At 40.8% G+C, this 18,844-nt stretch overlaps 4 protein-coding genes across 4 annotated transcripts; all 4 read left to right on the forward strand.

Annotated features, from left to right (window-relative positions):
* Positions 1-522: 522 nt before the first annotated feature.
* On the forward strand, positions 523-1,968 carry LOC311251179 (carbohydrate sulfotransferase 12-like; the record flags this gene model as incomplete). Its single annotated transcript, XM_084343520.1, has 4 exons — positions 523-609; positions 824-967; positions 1,077-1,384; positions 1,728-1,968. The coding sequence occupies exons 1-4, from the start codon at positions 538-540 to the stop codon at positions 1,966-1,968; spliced, it is 765 nt and encodes a 254-aa protein (XP_084199646.1). The 5' UTR covers positions 523-537.
* Positions 1,969-6,871: 4,903 nt separating this feature from the next.
* Positions 6,872-8,308, forward strand: LOC311251180 (carbohydrate sulfotransferase 12-like; the record flags this gene model as incomplete). The annotated part of the gene is made up of 4 exons (XM_084343521.1): positions 6,872-6,943; positions 7,164-7,307; positions 7,417-7,724; positions 8,068-8,308. The coding sequence occupies 4 exons, from the start codon at positions 6,872-6,874 to the stop codon at positions 8,306-8,308; spliced, it is 765 nt and encodes a 254-aa protein (XP_084199647.1).
* A 2,470-nt stretch (positions 8,309-10,778) lies between these two features.
* Positions 10,779-13,343, forward strand: LOC311251275 (carbohydrate sulfotransferase 12-like; the record flags this gene model as incomplete). The annotated part of the gene is made up of 5 exons (XM_084343651.1): positions 10,779-10,881; positions 11,806-11,978; positions 12,199-12,342; positions 12,452-12,759; positions 13,103-13,343. The coding sequence occupies 5 exons, from the start codon at positions 10,779-10,781 to the stop codon at positions 13,341-13,343; spliced, it is 969 nt and encodes a 322-aa protein (XP_084199777.1).
* A 2,470-nt stretch (positions 13,344-15,813) lies between these two features.
* LOC311251276 (carbohydrate sulfotransferase 12-like) lies at positions 15,814-18,281 on the forward strand (the record flags this gene model as incomplete). The annotated part of the gene is given in 6 exon segments (XM_084343652.1): positions 15,814-15,916; positions 16,853-17,025; positions 17,247-17,390; positions 17,500-17,666; positions 17,668-17,686; positions 17,689-18,281. Coding segments are annotated over 6 exon segments (891 nt in total). The 3' UTR covers positions 17,974-18,281.
* Positions 18,282-18,844: the final 563 nt, after the last annotated feature.

Here is an 18,844-nt window from a genome sequence, read left to right on the forward strand (position 1 = left end):
TCTGGGACCTTATTTTCCTCTGAGAACAGCTTGTTATTCAGTTAATTTGTCGTTTAATATTGTAAATATTAAGATTCTTAGTTTGAATTTCTTCTCCAAAGTATATTGTGCAAAATGTAACTTGGCCACCTGTCAAATTCATACTTAAAACAAATAGGGGGCAACATATCACAAGGCTAACTGTAGCTGCCGTTAGCTAGTTAGCTCGGTAAGCCATGCATCTAGCGGTTAAGACTGGGATCTCAGAGCACCAGGGGTGTGTTGGCGTTTCACCATGCAGGAGCTTTAGAGCGAGAGAGGCCGGGGCCAGCTTGTTAGCATGCAAACTTCAGTTGATATCCCTGCAACACAGTACATAAACTTCTTCAACATAACAGTAACACTGTCATTTCTTTTAAGACAGTTACAACACATATTCCTATTCGTCTTATCACAGAGAGGATCCGTCAGATGCAGGAACTGAGAAAGCAGCAGCTAAAAGAAATGTGTGATGGTGACAAAGAGGCATTTCCTAATGGGAGCCGCAGTTTTGAAGACATGAGTGACAACGAGCTGAAGAACTTCATTGTGGATGAAAATCACGGCATCATCTACTGTTACATTCCCAAGGTGATACAGACATAAACCGACCCAACACACTTACACATTGGTTGTTTCCTAGGCATGTCAGACCTAAACATCACGTAATTGATTGGATTTTGCATTTCTCAAATCAGTCATTTGTACTATGCTAGCCTTGGGCCTAGCTAAAAGAACTCATATGCTTTGGTACAGCATCACAGAGCAGCTAGCATGGCCTTAGACTCTCTGTTCTTATCTACAGGTGGCTTGTACCAACTGGAAGAGGGTTATGTTTGTCCTGAACCAGAGCAAGCCATTTGATGACCCCATGTCCATATCTGGTTACCTGGTCCACTTACCCAAAGTGTTCACTCACCTAAACAGCTTCCCAAGATCAGAGATGAAGGTCAGTTCATACAAGGACATCAGAAGTGTCCTTAAAGTATCAAATAGAAAACTAACAGAGCAGGGTTCGTGTGTCAGAGCGTTGATGTATACTTACTTGTTGACTACAGGCAAAGCTGAAGCACCACACCAAGTTCCTGTTTGTCCGGGACCCATTTATCCGTCTCATCTCTGCCTTTCGAGACAAGTTCCTGAAGGAGAACCAGGTCTACTATCCAAAATTTGGCCGAGACATTCTGCGCCGGTATGGCAACCAGCCTGATCCTCCACAGACAGCGGAAGAGGCCTTTGCATCTGGGGTGCACCCCTCATTTTACAACTTCATACAGTACCTGGTAGACCCAGAGAGAGAGAAGGAGGGGCCCTTTGACCCCCACTGGAGGCAGATGGACAAGCTGTGCCACCCCTGCCTCATACAGTGAGGCCATTTATTTAATCAAGGCTGTAGCTGTATTTTCATGTTTCTTTATTTTAAATGGCTTGTTGACCTGAAGACAAAATGAAATACATACAAATTGCACATGGTGTTTTTCTTTTTTTCTTTTAAACACAATTTTCTCATTAACAGCTTACAATTGATTAAATAACAAATGATTTATTGTAACAGCAGGAGAATTACACTTGAAGAAGCTTAAAAAAGCAACTGAGCACAAAATTGTGTGGTCCACTGAGCAGCACTCCTCAGGATGAGTGAACTGACACTGATGAGTCGATGCTGATTTCACTTGTGTGACATTGTTTTTTTCTTTTAAACTTCTCAGGTATGATTTTGTTGGCCATCAAGAGACTCTTCAAGATGATGCTGAACTGCTGCTGAAGATCTTAAAGCTGGAGGACAACATCAAGTTCCCTCCTTCCAATGAAAACATGACTACCCCTGACTATGTGTTAGACTGGTTCACAACAGTGCCCCTAGAGGACAGGAGGAGGCTGTACAAACTCTACGAGCGAGACTTCAGGCTTTTTGGCTACCAGAAGCCCAATGAACTGTTTGATGGTTGAGAGAAGGTCATGATTTGGACAACCCACCGGTGTTGAACCCACAACACTTACCACTGAGAAAATAGCAATCATTAAGGATTTATGCAGGAAAATCATGAGGAAATTATACATTTTTGATTAACTGTTCTCAAATACAGGCATCTTAAGCACTCTAATTTAATTATGGCTCTGATCTGATGTAATTACTAAGTCTAAAGACTACTAATTCTGTACATCTCTACCTTTCCTACACTACAGCACTGAAATAAAAGCTAAAACATGCTAAATGTGTAAACATTTCATGTTGGAGGTTTTCAACACTGCATATCACGGCTCCACTTGCCTCTTAGACGTACAAAAAGTAACTTCTGCCACTAGGGTGCTCTCTATCAAATCAAAATCAAAAACATTTGCCCATGTTGTGTGGGAGCACCGGGCAGAGTGGGTGGGTAAGCCACTGCTCAGCTGTTCAGAGCCCGGCTGGAGATTTGGGTGCAGAGCCAGACCTCCTGGAGGAATAAACACCAGAACCACATCAGATTCTGAACTGATACAGAGCTGTGTACCAACAGAAGGAGAGCTGAGAGAAGACTATCGAACTCTTGGGGTTAAAATGTGGATTCTTATTTACTCCTGTTTATTAACCTGACTGCAGCAGTGATCCACAGAGGTGGCCTCCATTGTTATGTATTTACATACTGTACTACTGACTGCTGACTGGAGATGGAGGGAAAATATACTTAACTATACCAAATCATGAACATCACATTACAGAGAGGAGAGAGGAAAAGAAGAGCGAGAACCACCTATCCTATCCATAGCCTATCTTACGGCTAAGGTACAGTAATATAATCTGGCTGTTTGAGAAGGTTAAACCACCAATGATGATGAAAGGTATCCAGATAAGAGCTCTGCCTATTTTTGGCTGCACTTATTTTCCATGTATATTCGTTTATGCAGCTAACAGTGCAAAACTACAGTACATCCAAACACAGAGGCTCGTTTGTTCTGAAGTTAGCTACTGCAGCAGTGGGAGTTACAGGGTTTTAACAATCTGTTCCCAAGTGGTTGAGACATGCCATTTGTCCCCATTTTCATCATCATTGCCATATAACTCAATAATTTAACCTGGATTGTTTATAGTTTGTAGTTATACAGTTCCATCACTGATGTGTAAGTTATACTTTCCTGGGTTTGTTTGCGTCTAAGGAGATCAATGGGCAAAAGGAATAAGTTACCAACCACTTCCAGAATCGTTCACCTGTTTTCAGGAAAGGTAATGGATTTACCTGCAGGAATGGTCCAATATGTTGTTGGGACCCACAGATGAAGTCATTCATTGTGGATTTCAAAATGGACTCTGAACTGAACTCAGTGTCCCAGGATTTCCCTTTCTTCACACCTAGGTGCAAAATTCAGCTTTGAGCTACTATTGGTCAGGGTGACAGATAGGGTGACCAGGCGTCCGGCTTTAGGCCGGACAGTCCGGATTTTCAATGCCCTGTCCGGCGCACCGGCGCAGCGGAGTTTTTCATCTCTGCTATGAAAAACTCCGCTCTTCAAGCCTAGTGCCTCAAAAAGGAGGACAAATACGCGTCCGGCTTGCTGCGCCGCAGAGGAGGAAAGGAGCGAACCGTTTCCTCCTCTGCCGACTTTCATCAGTCCTTGCACAGCAAGAACAGCATTCAACATTGGAATCCCAACGTTCTCCTGCAACCACCAGCACCTTTTCTTCAAAGACTGGTAACGTTGAACTGGGCTTAGATAGCGTAGCATAGCACGGCTAAGCACAGGACTTTAAACTCTGGTTGATGTAATGCATATGTGTTCAATTTATGTGTCCACTGTTTGAGTGTTATTGTGATCTCAGGTCAGGTTATTGGTAGTTTGCTTTCCTAGATGGCTAATTCGACGTTAGTCGAATGATGCTTCACACAGACTCAGGGTCTTTGCATGCAACTAACCATCTTCTATAACCTGGCATCACGTCACACAGACACACACACACACACACACACACACACACACACACACACACACAGTCCTTGAGCCTGGAGCATATCACACCCACATGCGAGATCAGTGACCACCATTGTTTCTTTGTTCTGCCAGACACACACTCACACACACACATACACATACACATACACATACACATACACACACACCTGTATAAAGTACATGTTAGTTAGTGTGTTTTCATCTTTGTGTTGAATAGAAGACTTTTTAACCCACATGTTGTCTATTTAATATTGTACAAGAGTGAATGTTGCCAACCTCTACTCTGTCAAGAGCTCCAAAATCCTTCGACCATTACTAGCTGTTATGGTAATATTGGTTGTAGTTATTAAATTAATTATTAATCAGAGTTACAAACAATTTAGTACCTTTTCTGAGACTGATTTGGTGAATGGCTATATTTTCCCTTCTTCAAGGGTGGTGCCCCAAGGTGATCTAATGTAAATTGGATCTTATTAGTAATCAGAATTAATAATTATCCCTGATAATCATTAATTATTATTGATAGCCAAATTTAACCCCAAACTCTTGCATTAAGCACTACATTATGGTGCCTCGTGTGATGTGAGCACAACAATGTTATGAGTGGTTATTGTGTAATGGATGTGCCAAACCCATGTAAACTATTTACTGTTATGATTTTCTTTATTGTGTGACTGAATTTAATTTAATTTAAAACTACTGGATGCCAGACTTTAAGTGAAGGTGCAGACTGGATTTTGTTGCTTGCTGTTAAATTTGCTTAGTTATTCTTCAATGATGACTTTTAAATTTGTATGGTTAACATCTTCATAGCGTTACAGTTCTGCCTGATGGTTAGACGTCAGTGTTTTCTACATACCTGATAAGACTTTATGTGGTTACGGTAATGATCAATGTACTTAGTTCCCTTCCTGGAGAAAATCATCTGCAGTGTAGTCGTTTGTTACCTGAAAGCAACATTATGTAGGAATTCGTATTTTGTGCGATTTGGATATCACTCTTCACTCTTAAATATGTCAGGGCGTTTGTTTTAATGTCTAAGTACCTGTCTGTCCAAATGAAAGGAGGCGGGACGTGCCTCTTCATGGGTATGTTCCTGTTTGTTTCCTTCTCTGAATTCAAGAGTTTGCTTTGTATATGAAAGTCCTCACAGCCCAATTGTCAAGTACATTAGAGAGCTTAGTGGACACAAACAGTATTGGGACATGTTTCTGTAGTCTGAGGTACTCATCAGTGGTTTTCTCTTGGAGAACAAGATCATCTATCAGAGAACTCTGCAGCAAGGTGAGTGATGTGATTAGTGATTGTGATATTTAGGTTGTGGCAAACCTACTGGAGCATCAGAATACATTACATTTACATTTAGGGCATTGAGCAGACACTTTTGTCCAAAGCGACTTACAATAAGTACATTTGTCACAGGAAAGAAACCACAACATGCTTGTTGCTTCTCTACGAATTGATGTTGTTGTCACTTGACTTTTACTACAACACTAAATGAAATCCGTATGACTTCAGCTTTGATGTAATTGTGGGTTTTGAAATCATACTCACTCACAGTGTTAATAAAAACTGGAACAAAATATTTTTTACACAGTCCATAGTGTTTAACTGTACAGTTTTGGTAAAACGTGTATGTGAATCTTTTGTGACTGGTATGTGCAGCGGTTAATCAGGGAAATAAACAGCAGATAATGGATTTTAACCTTAACCATTCAAGTGTCCTTAAACTTTCGGCTCACTGACAAAGGCTGATATGTTGTATAACTTCAGCTGCCATGGCAGCATACAGACGGTTCCTGCTGCTCATTGTATTTGGGGGATCCGTGTGTCTCATCATGATGTCCCTTAACCAAAGGAAGATACCACAAGACAAGAGAGGTACAATATGTGTGTGTGTGAGTCTGTGTTTGAATTCTTGCTGTTCCTGCTGTATATCATATTTGTGGTAAGGCTGAATACAGGTTTGTGTTATGTGCTCCAGGGCATGTGGCAATAGTAGATTGGCAATCTCACCCCTGATGGCATTTGGATTAAGGATTCACTCTCATTCCGTCAGCTTAGAGGCATTGAGAAAGACAAATGTTTGGCTTTCACCCCACCTGTCATTTGCCCATGAGAAAAGCCACTAGAAAACAACACTAGTTAAAGGTGCACTATGTAGTTCATGGGAAGAAAATGTAATCGGAAGAAAAAAGATCTTCCTTAACTGACTTTTTTTTATGCCAAAACAGACTAAATGAACAAACTGTCTTTGTTTTCATGACTGAATAAACTCAATAAACAAACTGACCTCAAAGGACAACACAATTTCATTTACTTTGTTTACATTTGCCGGACCCTGCCACCTTTCTTGCTTCAAACAGTGTTCTGGGACCTTATTTTCCTCTGAGAACAGCTTGTTATTCAGTTAATTTGTCGTTTAATATTGTAAATATTAAGATTCTTAGTTTGAATTTCTTCTCCAAAGTATATTGTGCAAAATGTAACTTGGCCACCTGTCAAATTCATACTTAAAACAAATAGGGGGCAACATATCACAAGGGTAACTGCTAACTACTGCTAACTGTAGCTGCCGTTAGCTAGTTAGCTCGGTAAGCCATGCATCTAGCGGTTAAGACTGGGATCTCAGAGCACCAGGGGTGTGTTGGCGTTTCACCATGCAGGAGCTTTAGAGCGAGAGAGGCCGGGGCCAGCTTGTTAGCATGCAAACTTCAGTTGATATCCCTGCAACACAGTACATAAACTTCTTCAACATAACAGTAACACTGTCATTTCTTTTAAGACAGTTACAACACATATTCCTATTCGTCTTATCACAGAGAGGATCCGTCAGATGCAGGAACTGAGAAAGCAGCAGCTAAAAGAAATGTGTGATGGTGACAAAAAGGCATTTCCTAATGGGAGGCGCAGTTTTGAAGACATGAGTGACAACGAGCTGAATAACTTCATTGTGGATGAAAATCACGGCATCATCTACTGTTACATTCCCAAGGTGATACAGACATAAACCGACCCAACACACTTACACATTGGTTGTTTCCTAGGCATGTCAGACCTAAACATCACGTAATTGATTGGATTTTGCATTTCTCAAATCAGTCATTTGTACTATGCTAGCCTTGGGCCTAGCTAAAAGAACTCATATGCTTTGGTACAGCATCACAGAGCAGCTAGCATGGCCTTAGACTCTCTGTTCTTATCTACATGTACAGGTGGCGTGTACCAACTGGAAGAGGGTTATGTTTGTCCTGAAGCAGAGCAAGCCATTTGATGACCCCAGGTCCATATCTGGTTACCTGGTCCACTTACCCAAAGTGTTCACTCACCTAAACAGCTTCCCAAGATCAGAGATGAAGGTCAGTTCATACAAGGACACCAGAAGTGTCCTTAAAGTATGAAATAGAAAACTAACAGAGCAGGGTTCGTGTGTCAGAGCGTTGATGTATACTTATTTGTTGACTACAGGCAAAGCTGAAGCACTACACCAAGTTCCTGTTTGTCCGGGACCCATTTATCCGTCTCATCTCTGCCTTTCGAAGCAAGTTCCTGAAGAAGGACCAGTTCTACTATCCAAAATTTGGCCGAGACATTCTGCGCCGGTATGGCAACCAGCCTGATCCTCCACAGACAGCGGAAGAGGCCTTTGCATCTGGGGTGCACCCCTCATTTTACAACTTCATACAGTACCTGGTAGACCCAGAGAGAGAGAAGGAGGGGCCCTTTGACCCCCACTGGAGGCAGATGGACAAGCTGTGCCACCCCTGCCTCATACAGTAAGGCCATTTATTTAATCAAGGCTGTAGCTGTATTTTCATGTTTCTTTATTTTAAATGGCTTGTTGACCTGAAGACAAAATGAAATACATACAAATTGCACATGGTGTTTTTCTTTTTTTCTTTTAAACACAATTTTCTCATTAACAGCTTACAATTGATTAAATAACAAATGATTTATTGTAACAGCAGGAGAATTACACTTGAAGAAGCTTAAAAAAGCAACTGAGCACAAAATTGTGTGGTCCACTGAGCAGCACTCCTCAGGATGAGTGAACTGACACTGATGAGTCGATGCTGATTTCACTTGTGTGACATTGTTTTTTTCTTTTAAACTTCTCAGGTATGATTTTGTTGGCCATCAAGAGACTCTTCAAGATGATGCTGAACTGCTGCTGAAGATCTTAAAGCTGGAGGACGACATCAAGTTCCCTCCTTCCAATGAAAACATGAGTACCCCTGACTATGTGTTAGACTGGTTCACAACAGTGCCCCTAGAGGACAGGAGGAGGCTGTACAAACTCTACGAGCGAGACTTCAGGCTTTTTGGCTACCAGAAGCCCAATGAACTGTTTGATGGTTGAGAGAAGGTCATGATTTGGACAACCCACCGGTGTTGAACCCACAACACTTACCACTGAGAAAATAGCAATCATTAAGGATTTATGCAGGAAAATCATGAGGAAATAGTACATTTTTGATTAACTGTTCTCAAATACAGGCATCTTAAGCACTCTAATTTAATTATGGCTCTGATCTGATGTAATTACTAAGTCTAAAGACTACTAATTCTGTACATCTCTACCTTTCCTACACTACAGCACTGAAATAAAAGCTAAAACATGCTAAATGTGTAAACATTTCATGTTGGAGGTTTTCAACACTGCATATCACGGCTCCACTTGCCTCTTAGACGTACAAAAAGTAACTTCTGCCACTAGGGTGCTCTCTATCAAATCAAAATCAAAAACATTTGCCCATGTTGTGTGGGAGCACCGGGCAGAGTGGGTGGGTAAGCCACTGCTCAGCTGTTCAGAGCCCGGCTGGAGATTTGGGTGCAGAGCCAGACCTCCTGGAGGAATAAACACCAGAACCACATCAGATTCTGAACTGATACAGAGCTGTGTACCAACAGAAGGAGAGCTGAGAGAAGACTATCGAACTCTTGGGGTTAAAATGTGGATTCTTATTTACTCCTGTTTATTAACCTGACTGCAGCAGTGATCCACAGAGGTGGCCTCCGTTGTTATGTATTTACATACTGTACTACTGACTGCTGACTGGAGATGGAGGGAAAATATACTTAACTATACCAAGTCATGAACATCACATTACAGAGAGGAGAGAGGAAAAGAAGAGAGAGAACCACCTATCCTATCCTTAGCCTATCTTACGGCTAAGGTACAGTAATATAATCTGGCTGTTTGAGAAGGTTAAACCACCAATGATGATGAAAGGTATCCAGATAAGAGCTCTGCCTATTTTTGGCTGCACTTATTTTCCATGTATGTTCGTTTATGCAGCTAACAGTGCAAAACTACAGTACATCCAAACACAGAGGCTCGTTTGTTCTGAAGTTAGCTACTGCAGCAGTGGGAGTTACAGGGTTTTAACAATCTGTTACCAAGTGCTTGAGACATGCCATTTGTCCCCATTTTCATCATCATTGCCATATAACTCAATAATTTAACCTGGATTGTTTATAGTTTGTAGTTATAAAGTTCCATCACTGATGTGTAAGTTATACTTTCCTGGGTTTGTTTGCGTCTAAGGAGATCAATGGGCAAAAGGAATAAGTTACCAACCACTTCCAGAATCGTTCACCTGTTTTCAGGAAAGGTAATGGATTTACCTGCAGGAATGGTCCAATATGTTATGAGTGGTTATTGTGTAATGGATGTGCCAAACCCATGTAAACTATTTACTGTTATGATTTTCTTTATTGTGTGACTGAATTTAATTTAATTTAAAACTACTGGATGCCAGATTTTAAGTGAAGGTGCAGACTGGATTTTGTTGCTTGCTGTTAAATTTGCTTAGTTATTTTTCAATGATGACTTTTAAATTTGTATGGTTAACATCTTCATAGCATTACAGTTCTGCCTGATGGTTAGACGTCAGTGTTTTCTACATACCTGATAAGACTTTATGTGGTTACGGTAATGATCAACATACTTAGTTCCCTTCCTGGAGAAAATCATCTGCAGTGTAGTCGTTTGTTACCTGAAAGCAACATTATGTAGGAATTCGTATTTTGTGCGATTTGGATATCACTCTTCACTTTTAAATATGTCAGGGCGTTTGTTTTAATGACTAAGCACCTGTCTGTCCAAATGAAAGGAGGCGGGACGTGCCTCTTCATGGGTATGTTCCTGTACATTTCATTCTCTAAATTCCAGAGTTTGCTTTGCATATGAAAATCCTCACAGCCCAATTGTCAAGTACATTAGAGAGCTTAGTGGACACAAACAGTATTGGGACATGTTTCTGTAGTCTGAGGTACTCATCAGTGGTTTTCTCTTGGAGAACAAGATCATCTATCAGAGAACTCTGCAGCAAGGTGAGTGATATGATTAGTGATTGTGATATTTAGGTTGTGGCAAACCTACTGGAGCATCAGAATACATTACATTTACATTTAGGGCATTGAGCAGACACTTTTGTCCAAAGCGACTTACAATAAGTACATTTGTCACAGGAAAGAAACCACAACATGCTTGTTGCTTCTCTACGAATTGATGTTGTTGTCACTTGACTTTTACTACAACACTAAATGAAATCCGTATGACTTCAGCTTTGATGTAATTGTGGGTTTTGAAATCATACTCACTCACAGTGTTAATAAAAACTGGAACAAAATATTTTTTACACAGTCCATAGTGTTTAACTGTACAGTTTTGGTAAAACGTGTATGTGAATCTTTTGTGACTGGTATGTGCAGCGGTTAATCAGGGAAATTAACAGCAGATAATGGATTTTAACCTTAACCATTCAAGTGTCCTTAAACTTTCGGCTCACTGACAAAGGCTGATATGTTGTATAACTTCAGCTGCCATGGCAGCATACAGACGGTTCCTGCTGCTCATTGTATTTGGGGGATCCGTGTGTCTCATCATGATGTCCCTTAACCAAAGGAAGATACCACAAGACAAGAGAGGTACAATATGTGTGTGTGTGAGTCTGTGTTTGAATTCTTGCTGTTCCTGCTGTATATCATATTTGTGGTAAGGCTGAATACAGGTTTGTGTTATGTGCTCCAGGGCATGTGGCAGTAGTAGATTGGCAATCTCACCCCTGATGGCATTTGGATTAAGGATTCACTCTCATTCCGTCAGCTTAGAGGCATTGAGAAAGACAAATGTTTGGCTTTCACCCCACCTGTCATTTGCCCATGAGAAAAGCCACTAGAAAACAACACTAGTTAAAGGTGCACTATGTAGTTCATGGGAAGAAAATGTAATCGGAAGAAAAAAGATCTTCCTTAACTGACTTTTTTTTATGCCAAAACAGACTAAATGAACAAACTGTCTTTGTTTTCATGACTGAATAAACTCAATAAACAAACTGACCTCAAAGGACAACACAATTTCATTTACTTTGTTTACATTTGCCGGACCCTGCCACCTTTCTTGCTTCAAACAGTGTTCTGGGACCTTATTTTCCTCTGAGAACAGCTTGTTATTCAGTTAATTTGTCGTTTAATATTGTAAATATTAAGATTCTTAGTTTGAATTTCTTCTCCAAAGTATATTGTGCAAAATGTAACTTGGCCACCTGTCAAATTCATACTTAAAACAAATAGGGGGCAACATATCACAAGGCTAACTGTAGCTGCCGTTAGCTAGTTAGCTCGGTAAGCCATGCATCTAGCGGTTAAGACTGGGATCTCAGAGCACCAGGGGTGTGTTGGCGTTTCACCATGCAGGAGCTTTAGAGCGAGAGAGGCCGGGGCCAGCTTGTTAGCATGCAAACTTCAGTTGATATCCCTGCAACACAGTACATAAACTTCTTCAACATAACAGTAACACTGTCATTTCTTTTAAGACAGTTACAACACATATTCCTATTCGTCTTATCACAGAGAGGATCCGTCAGATGCAGGAACTGAGAAAGCAGCAGCTAAAAGAAATGTGTGATGGTGACAAAGAGGCATTTCCTAATGGGAGCCGCAGTTTTGAAGACATGAGTGACAACGAGCTGAAGAACTTCATTGTGGATGAAAATCACGGCATCATCTACTGTTACATTCCCAAGGTGATACAGACATAAACCGACCCAACACACGTACACATTGGTTGTTTCCTAGGCATGTCAGACCTAAACATCACGTAATTGATTGGATTTTGCATTTCTCAAATCAGTCATTTGTACTATGCTAGCCTTGGGCCTAGCTAAAAGAACTCATATGCTTTGGTACAGCATCACAGAGCAGCTAGCATGGCCTTAGACTCTCTGTTCTTATCTACATGTACAGGTGGCGTGTACCAACTGGAAGAGGGTTATGTTTGTCCTGAAGCAGAGCAAGCCATTTGATGACCCCAGGTCCATATCTGGTTACCTGGTCCACTTACCCAAAGTGTTCACTCACCTAAACAGCTTCCCAAGATCAGAGATGAAGGTCAGTTCATACAAGGACACCAGAAGTGTCCTTAAAGTATGAAATAGAAAACTAACAGAGCAGGGTTCGTGTGTCAGAGCGTTGATGTATACTTATTTGTTGACTACAGGCAAAGCTGAAGCACTACACCAAGTTCCTGTTTGTCCGGGACCCATTTATCCGTCTCATCTCTGCCTTTCGAAGCAAGTTCCTGAAGAAGGACCAGTTCTACTATCCAAAATTTGGCCGAGACATTCTGCGCCGGTATGGCAACCAGCCTGATCCTCCACAGACAGCGGAAGAGGCCTTTGCATCTGGGGTGCACCCCTCATTTTACAACTTCATACAGTACCTGGTAGACCCAGAGAGAGAGAAGGAGGGGCCCTTTGACCCCCACTGGAGGCAGATGGACAAGCTGTGCCACCCCTGCCTCATACAGTGAGGCCATTTATTTAATCAAGGCTGTAGCTGTATTTTCATGTTTCTTTATTTTAAATGGCTTGTTGACCTGAAGACAAAATGAAATACATACAAATTGCACATGGTGTTTTTCTTTTTTTCTTTTAAACACAATTTTCTCATTAACAGCTTACAATTGATTAAATAACAAATGATTTATTGTAACAGCAGGAGAATTACACTTGAAGAAGCTTAAAAAAGCAACTGAGCACAAAATTGTGTGGTCCACTGAGCAGCACTCCTCAGGATGAGTGAACTGACACTGATGAGTCGATGCTGATTTCACTTGTGTGACATTGTTTTTTTCTTTTAAACTTCTCAGGTATGATTTTGTTGGCCATCAAGAGACTCTTCAAGATGATGCTGAACTGCTGCTGAAGATCTTAAAGCTGGAGGACGACATCAAGTTCCCTCCTTCCAATGAAAACATGAGTACCCCTGACTATGTGTTAGACTGGTTCACAACAGTGCCCCTAGAGGACAGGAGGAGGCTGTACAAACTCTACGAGCGAGACTTCAGGCTTTTTGGCTACCAGAAGCCCAATGAACTGTTTGATGGTTGAGAGAAGGTCATGATTTGGACAACCCACCGGTGTTGAACCCACAACACTTACCACTGAGAAAATAGCAATCATTAAGGATTTATGCAGGAAAATCATGAGGAAATAGTACATTTTTGATTAACTGTTCTCAAATACAGGCATCTTAAGCACTCTAATTTAATTATGGCTCTGATCTGATGTAATTACTAAGTCTAAAGACTACTAATTCTGTACATCTCTACCTTTCCTACACTACAGCACTGAAATAAAAGCTAAAACATGCTAAATGTGTAAACATTTCATGTTGGAGGTTTTCAACACTGCATATCACGGCTCCACTTGCCTCTTAGACGTACAAAAAGTAACTTCTGCCACTAGGGTGCTCTCTATCAAATCAAAATCAAAAACATTTGCCCATGTTGTGTGGGAGCACCGGGCAGAGTGGGTGGGTAAGCCACTGCTCAGCTGTTCAGAGCCCGGCTGGAGATTTGGGTGCAGAGCCAGACCTCCTGGAGGAATAAACACCAGAACCACATCAGATTCTGAACTGATACAGAGCTGTGTACCAACAGAAGGAGAGCTGAGAGAAGACTATCGAACTCTTGGGGTTAAAATGTGGATTCTTATTTACTCCTGTTTATTAACCTGACTGCAGCAGTGATCCACAGAGGTGGCCTCCGTTGTTATGTATTTACATACTGTACTACTGACTGCTGACTGGAGATGGAGGGAAAATATACTTAACTATACCAAGTCATGAACATCACATTACAGAGAGGAGAGAGGAAAAGAAGAGAGAGAACCACCTATCCTATCCTTAGCCTATCTTACGGCTAAGGTACAGTAATATAATCTGGCTGTTTGAGAAGGTTAAACCACCAATGATGATGAAAGGTATCCAGATAAGAGCTCTGCCTATTTTTGGCTGCACTTATTTTCCATGTATGTTCGTTTATGCAGCTAACAGTGCAAAACTACAGTACATCCAAACACAGAGGCTCGTTTGTTCTGAAGTTAGCTACTGCAGCAGTGGGAGTTACAGGGTTTTAACAATCTGTTACCAAGTGCTTGAGACATGCCATTTGTCCCCATTTTCATCATCATTGCCATATAACTCAATAATTTAACCTGGATTGTTTATAGTTTGTAGTTATAAAGTTCCATCACTGATGTGTAAGTTATACTTTCCTGGGTTTGTTTGCGTCTAAGGAGATCAATGGGCAAAAGGAATAAGTTACCAACCACTTCCAGAATCGTTCACCTGTTTTCAGGAAAGGTAATGGATTTACCTGCAGGAATGGTCCAATATGTTATGAGTGGTTATTGTGTAATGGATGTGCCAAACCCATGTAAACTATTTACTGTTATGATTTTCTTTATTGTGTGACTGAATTTAATTTAATTTAAAACTACTGGATGCCAGATTTTAAGTGAAGGTGCAGACTGGATTTTGTTGCTTGCTGTTAAATTTGCTTAGTTATTCTTCAATGATGACTTTTAAATTTGTATGGTTAACATCTTCATAGCGTTACAGTTCTGCCTGATGGTTAGACGTCAGTGTTTTCTACATACCTGATAAGACTTTATGTGGTTACGGTAATGATCAATGTACTTAGTTCCCTTCCTGGAGAAAATCATCTGCAGTGTAGTCGTTTGTTACCTGAAAGCAACATTATGTAGGAATTCGTATTTTGTGCGATTTGGATATCACTCTTCACTCTTAAATATGTCAGGGCGTTTGTTTTAATGTCTAAGCACCTGTCTGTCCAAATGAAAGGAGGCGGGACGTGCCTCTTCATGGGCATGTTCCTGTTTGTTTCCTTCTCTGAATTCAAGAGTTTGCTTTGTATATGAAAGTCCTCACAGCCCAATTGTCAAGTACATTAGAGAGCTTAGTGGACACAAACAGTATTGGGACATGTTTCTGTAGTCTGAGGTACTCATCAGTGGTTTTCTCTTGGAGAACAAGATCATCTATCAGAGAACTCTGCAGCAAGGTGAGTGATGTGATTAGTGATTGTGATATTTAGGTTGTGGCAAACCTACTGGAGCATCAGAATACATTACATTTACATTTAGGGCATTGAGCAGACACTTTTGTCCAAAGCGACTTACAATAAGTACATTTGTCACAGGAAAGAAACCACAACATGCTTGTTGCTTCTCTACGAATTGATGTTGTTGTCACTTGACTTTTACTACAACACTAAATGAAATCCGTATGACTTCAGCTTTGATGTAATTGTGGGTTTTGAAATCATACTCACTCACAGTGTTAATAAAAACTGGAACAAAATATTTTTTACACAGTCCATAGTGTTTAACTGTACAGTTTTGGTAAAACGTGTATGTGAATCTTTTGTGACTGGTATGTGCAGCGGTTAATCAGGGAAATAAACAGCAGATAATGGATTTTAACCTTAACCATTCAAGTGTCCTTAAACTTTCGGCTCACTGACAAAGGCTGATATGTTGTATAACTTCAGCTGCCATGGCAGCATACAGACGGTTCCTGCTGCTCATTGTATTTGGGGGATCCGTGTGTCTCATCATGATGTCCCTTAACCAAAGGAAGATACCACAAGACAAGAGAGGTACAATATGTGTGTGTGTGAGTCTGTGTTTGAATTCTTGCTGTTCCTGCTGTATATCATATTTGTGGTAAGGCTGAATACAGGTTTGTGTTATGTGCTCCAGGGCATGTGGCAATAGTAGATTGGCAATCTCACCCCTGATGGCATTTGGATTAAGGATTCACTCTCATTCCGTCAGCTTAGAGGCATTGAGAAAGACAAATGTTTGGCTTTCACCCCACCTGTCATTTGCCCATGAGAAAAGCCACTAGAAAACAACACTAGTTAAAGGTGCACTATGTAGTTCATGGGAAGAAAATGTAATCGGAAGAAAAAAGATCTTCCTTAACTGACTTTTTTTTATGCCAAAACAGACTAAATGAACAAACTGTCTTTGTTTTCATGACTGAATAAACTCAATAAACAAACTGACCTCAAAGGACAACACAATTTCATTTACTTTGTTTACATTTGCCCTGCCACCTTTCTTGCTTCAAACAGTGTTCTGGGACCTTATTTTCCTCTGAGAACAGCTTGTTATTCAGTTAATTTGTCGTTTAATATTGTAAATATTAAGATTCTTAGTTTGAATTTCTTCTCCAAAGTATATTGTGCAAAATGTAACTTGGCCACCTGTCAAATTCATACTTAAAACAAATAGGGGGCAACATATCACAAGGGTAACTGCTAACTACTGCTAACTGTAGCTGCCGTTAGCTAGTTAGCTCGGTAAGCCATGCATCTAGCGGTTAAGACTGGGATCTCAGAGCACCAGGGGTGTGTTGGCGTTTCACCATGCAGGAGCTTTAGAGCGAGAGAGGCCGGGGCCAGCTTGTTAGCATGCAAACTTCAGTTGATATCCCTGCAACACAGTACATAAACTTCTTCAACATAACAGTAACACTGTCATTTCTTTTAAGACAGTTACAACACATATTCCTATTCGTCTTATCACAGAGAGGATCCGTCAGATGCAGGAACTGAGAAAGCAGCAGCTAAAAGAAATGTGTGATGGTGACAAAGAGGCATTTCCTAATGGGAGGCGCAGTTTTGAAGACATGAGTGACAACGAGCTGAATAACTTCATTGTGGATGAAAATCACGGCATCATCTACTGTTACATTCCCAAGGTGATACAGAAAATAAACCGACCCAACACACTTACACATTGGTTGTTTCCTAGGCATGTCAGACCTAAACATCACGTAATTGATTGGATTTTGCATTTCTCAAATCAGTCATTTGTACTATGCTAGCCTTGGGCCTAGCTAAAAGAACTCATATGCTTTGGTACAGCATCACAGAGCAGCTAGCATGGCCTTAGACTCTCTGTTCTTATCTACATGTACAGGTGGCGTGTACCAACTGGAAGAGGGTTATGTTTGTCCTGAAGCAGAGCAAGCCATTTGATGACCTCATGTCCATATCTGGTTACCTGGTCCACTTACCCAAAGTGTTCACTCACCTAAACAGCTTCCCAAGATCAGAGATGAAGGTCAGTTCATACAAGGACATCAGAAGTGTCCTTAAAGTATGAAATAGAAAACTAACAGAGCAGGGTTCGTGTGTCAGAGCGTTGATGTATACTTATTTGTTGACTACAGGCAAAGCTGAAGCACTACACCAAGTTCCTGTTTGTCCGGGACCTATTTATCCGTCTCATCTCTGCCTTTCGAAGCAAGTTCCTGAAGAAGGACCAGTTCTTCTATCAAAACTTTGGCCGAGACATTCTGCGCCGGTATGGCAACCAGCCTGATCCTCCAGGCCTGAACTGACACTGATGAGTCGATGCTGATTTCTCTTGTGTGACATTGTTTTTTTCTTTTAAACTTCTCAGGTATGATTTTGTTGGCCATCAAGAGACTCTTCAAGATGATGCTGAACTGCTGCTGAAGATCTTAAAGCTGGAGGACGACATCAAGTTCCCTCCTTCCAATGAAAACATGACTTCCCCTGACTATGTGTTAGACTGGTTCACAACAGTGCCCCTAGAGGACAGGAGGAGGCTGTACAAACTCTACCAGCGAGACTTCAGGCTTTTTGGCTACCAGAAGCCCAATGAACTGTTTGATGGTTGAGAGAAGGTCATGATTTGGACAACTTTACACTTTCCTTTGCAGCCTACCGGTGTAGAACCGCAACACTTACCACTGAGAAAGTAGCAATCATTAGGGATTTATGCAGGACAATCATGAGGAAATTATACATTTCTGAATAACTGTTCTTAAATACAGGGATCTTAAGCACTCTAATTTAATTATGGCTCTGATCTGATGTAATTACTAAGTCTAAAGACTACTAATTCTGTACATCTCTACCTTTCCTACACTACAGCACTGAAATAAAAGCTAAAACATGCTAAAAGTGTAAACATTTCATGTTCGAGGTTTTCAACACTGCATATCACGGCAAAAAACATTTGCCCATGTGTTGTGTGGGAGCACAAGTACATAGTGTACTACTGACTGTTGACTGGAGATGGAGGGAAAATATACTTTATATATATAAAGGAGAGAGGAAAAGAAGAGAGAGAACCACCTATCCTATCCTTAGCCTACCTTACAGCTAAGGCACAGTGAGGTAATCTGGCAGCCAACCTGTAGCTAAGTTTAGATAATTAATTGGCTGCCGTCACTATTTGGGGCCAGGCTATTTCTGGGAAATTAAAAGCATTAATTTCACAAAGTTCCATTGCAAACTTTAAAGACCTTGCTGCTATGCAACATCTCCAGACTCTCTTCATCTGTTCTTGAATGTACTGTAGCGAGCGGCAGAGGGCGAGTTATAGGCCTACCCAGGATGCCATTTGGTTCACAGTTCGCCTTTTATATTTTGTTGATACAATTTTTAAATGTAGTGTTTTTTTTAATTTTTTTTTTTACATTTTTAATCATTTAGATAACGTAGGTGTTTTCAACTAGCGAGGTTAGCCTGTCAGCTAGCCTAGAT

This window comes from Pagrus pagrus, assembly GCF_965226575.1.
Source record: "Pagrus pagrus genome assembly, chromosome: 22".
Taxonomy (NCBI): Eukaryota; Metazoa; Chordata; class Actinopteri; order Spariformes; family Sparidae; genus Pagrus; species Pagrus pagrus.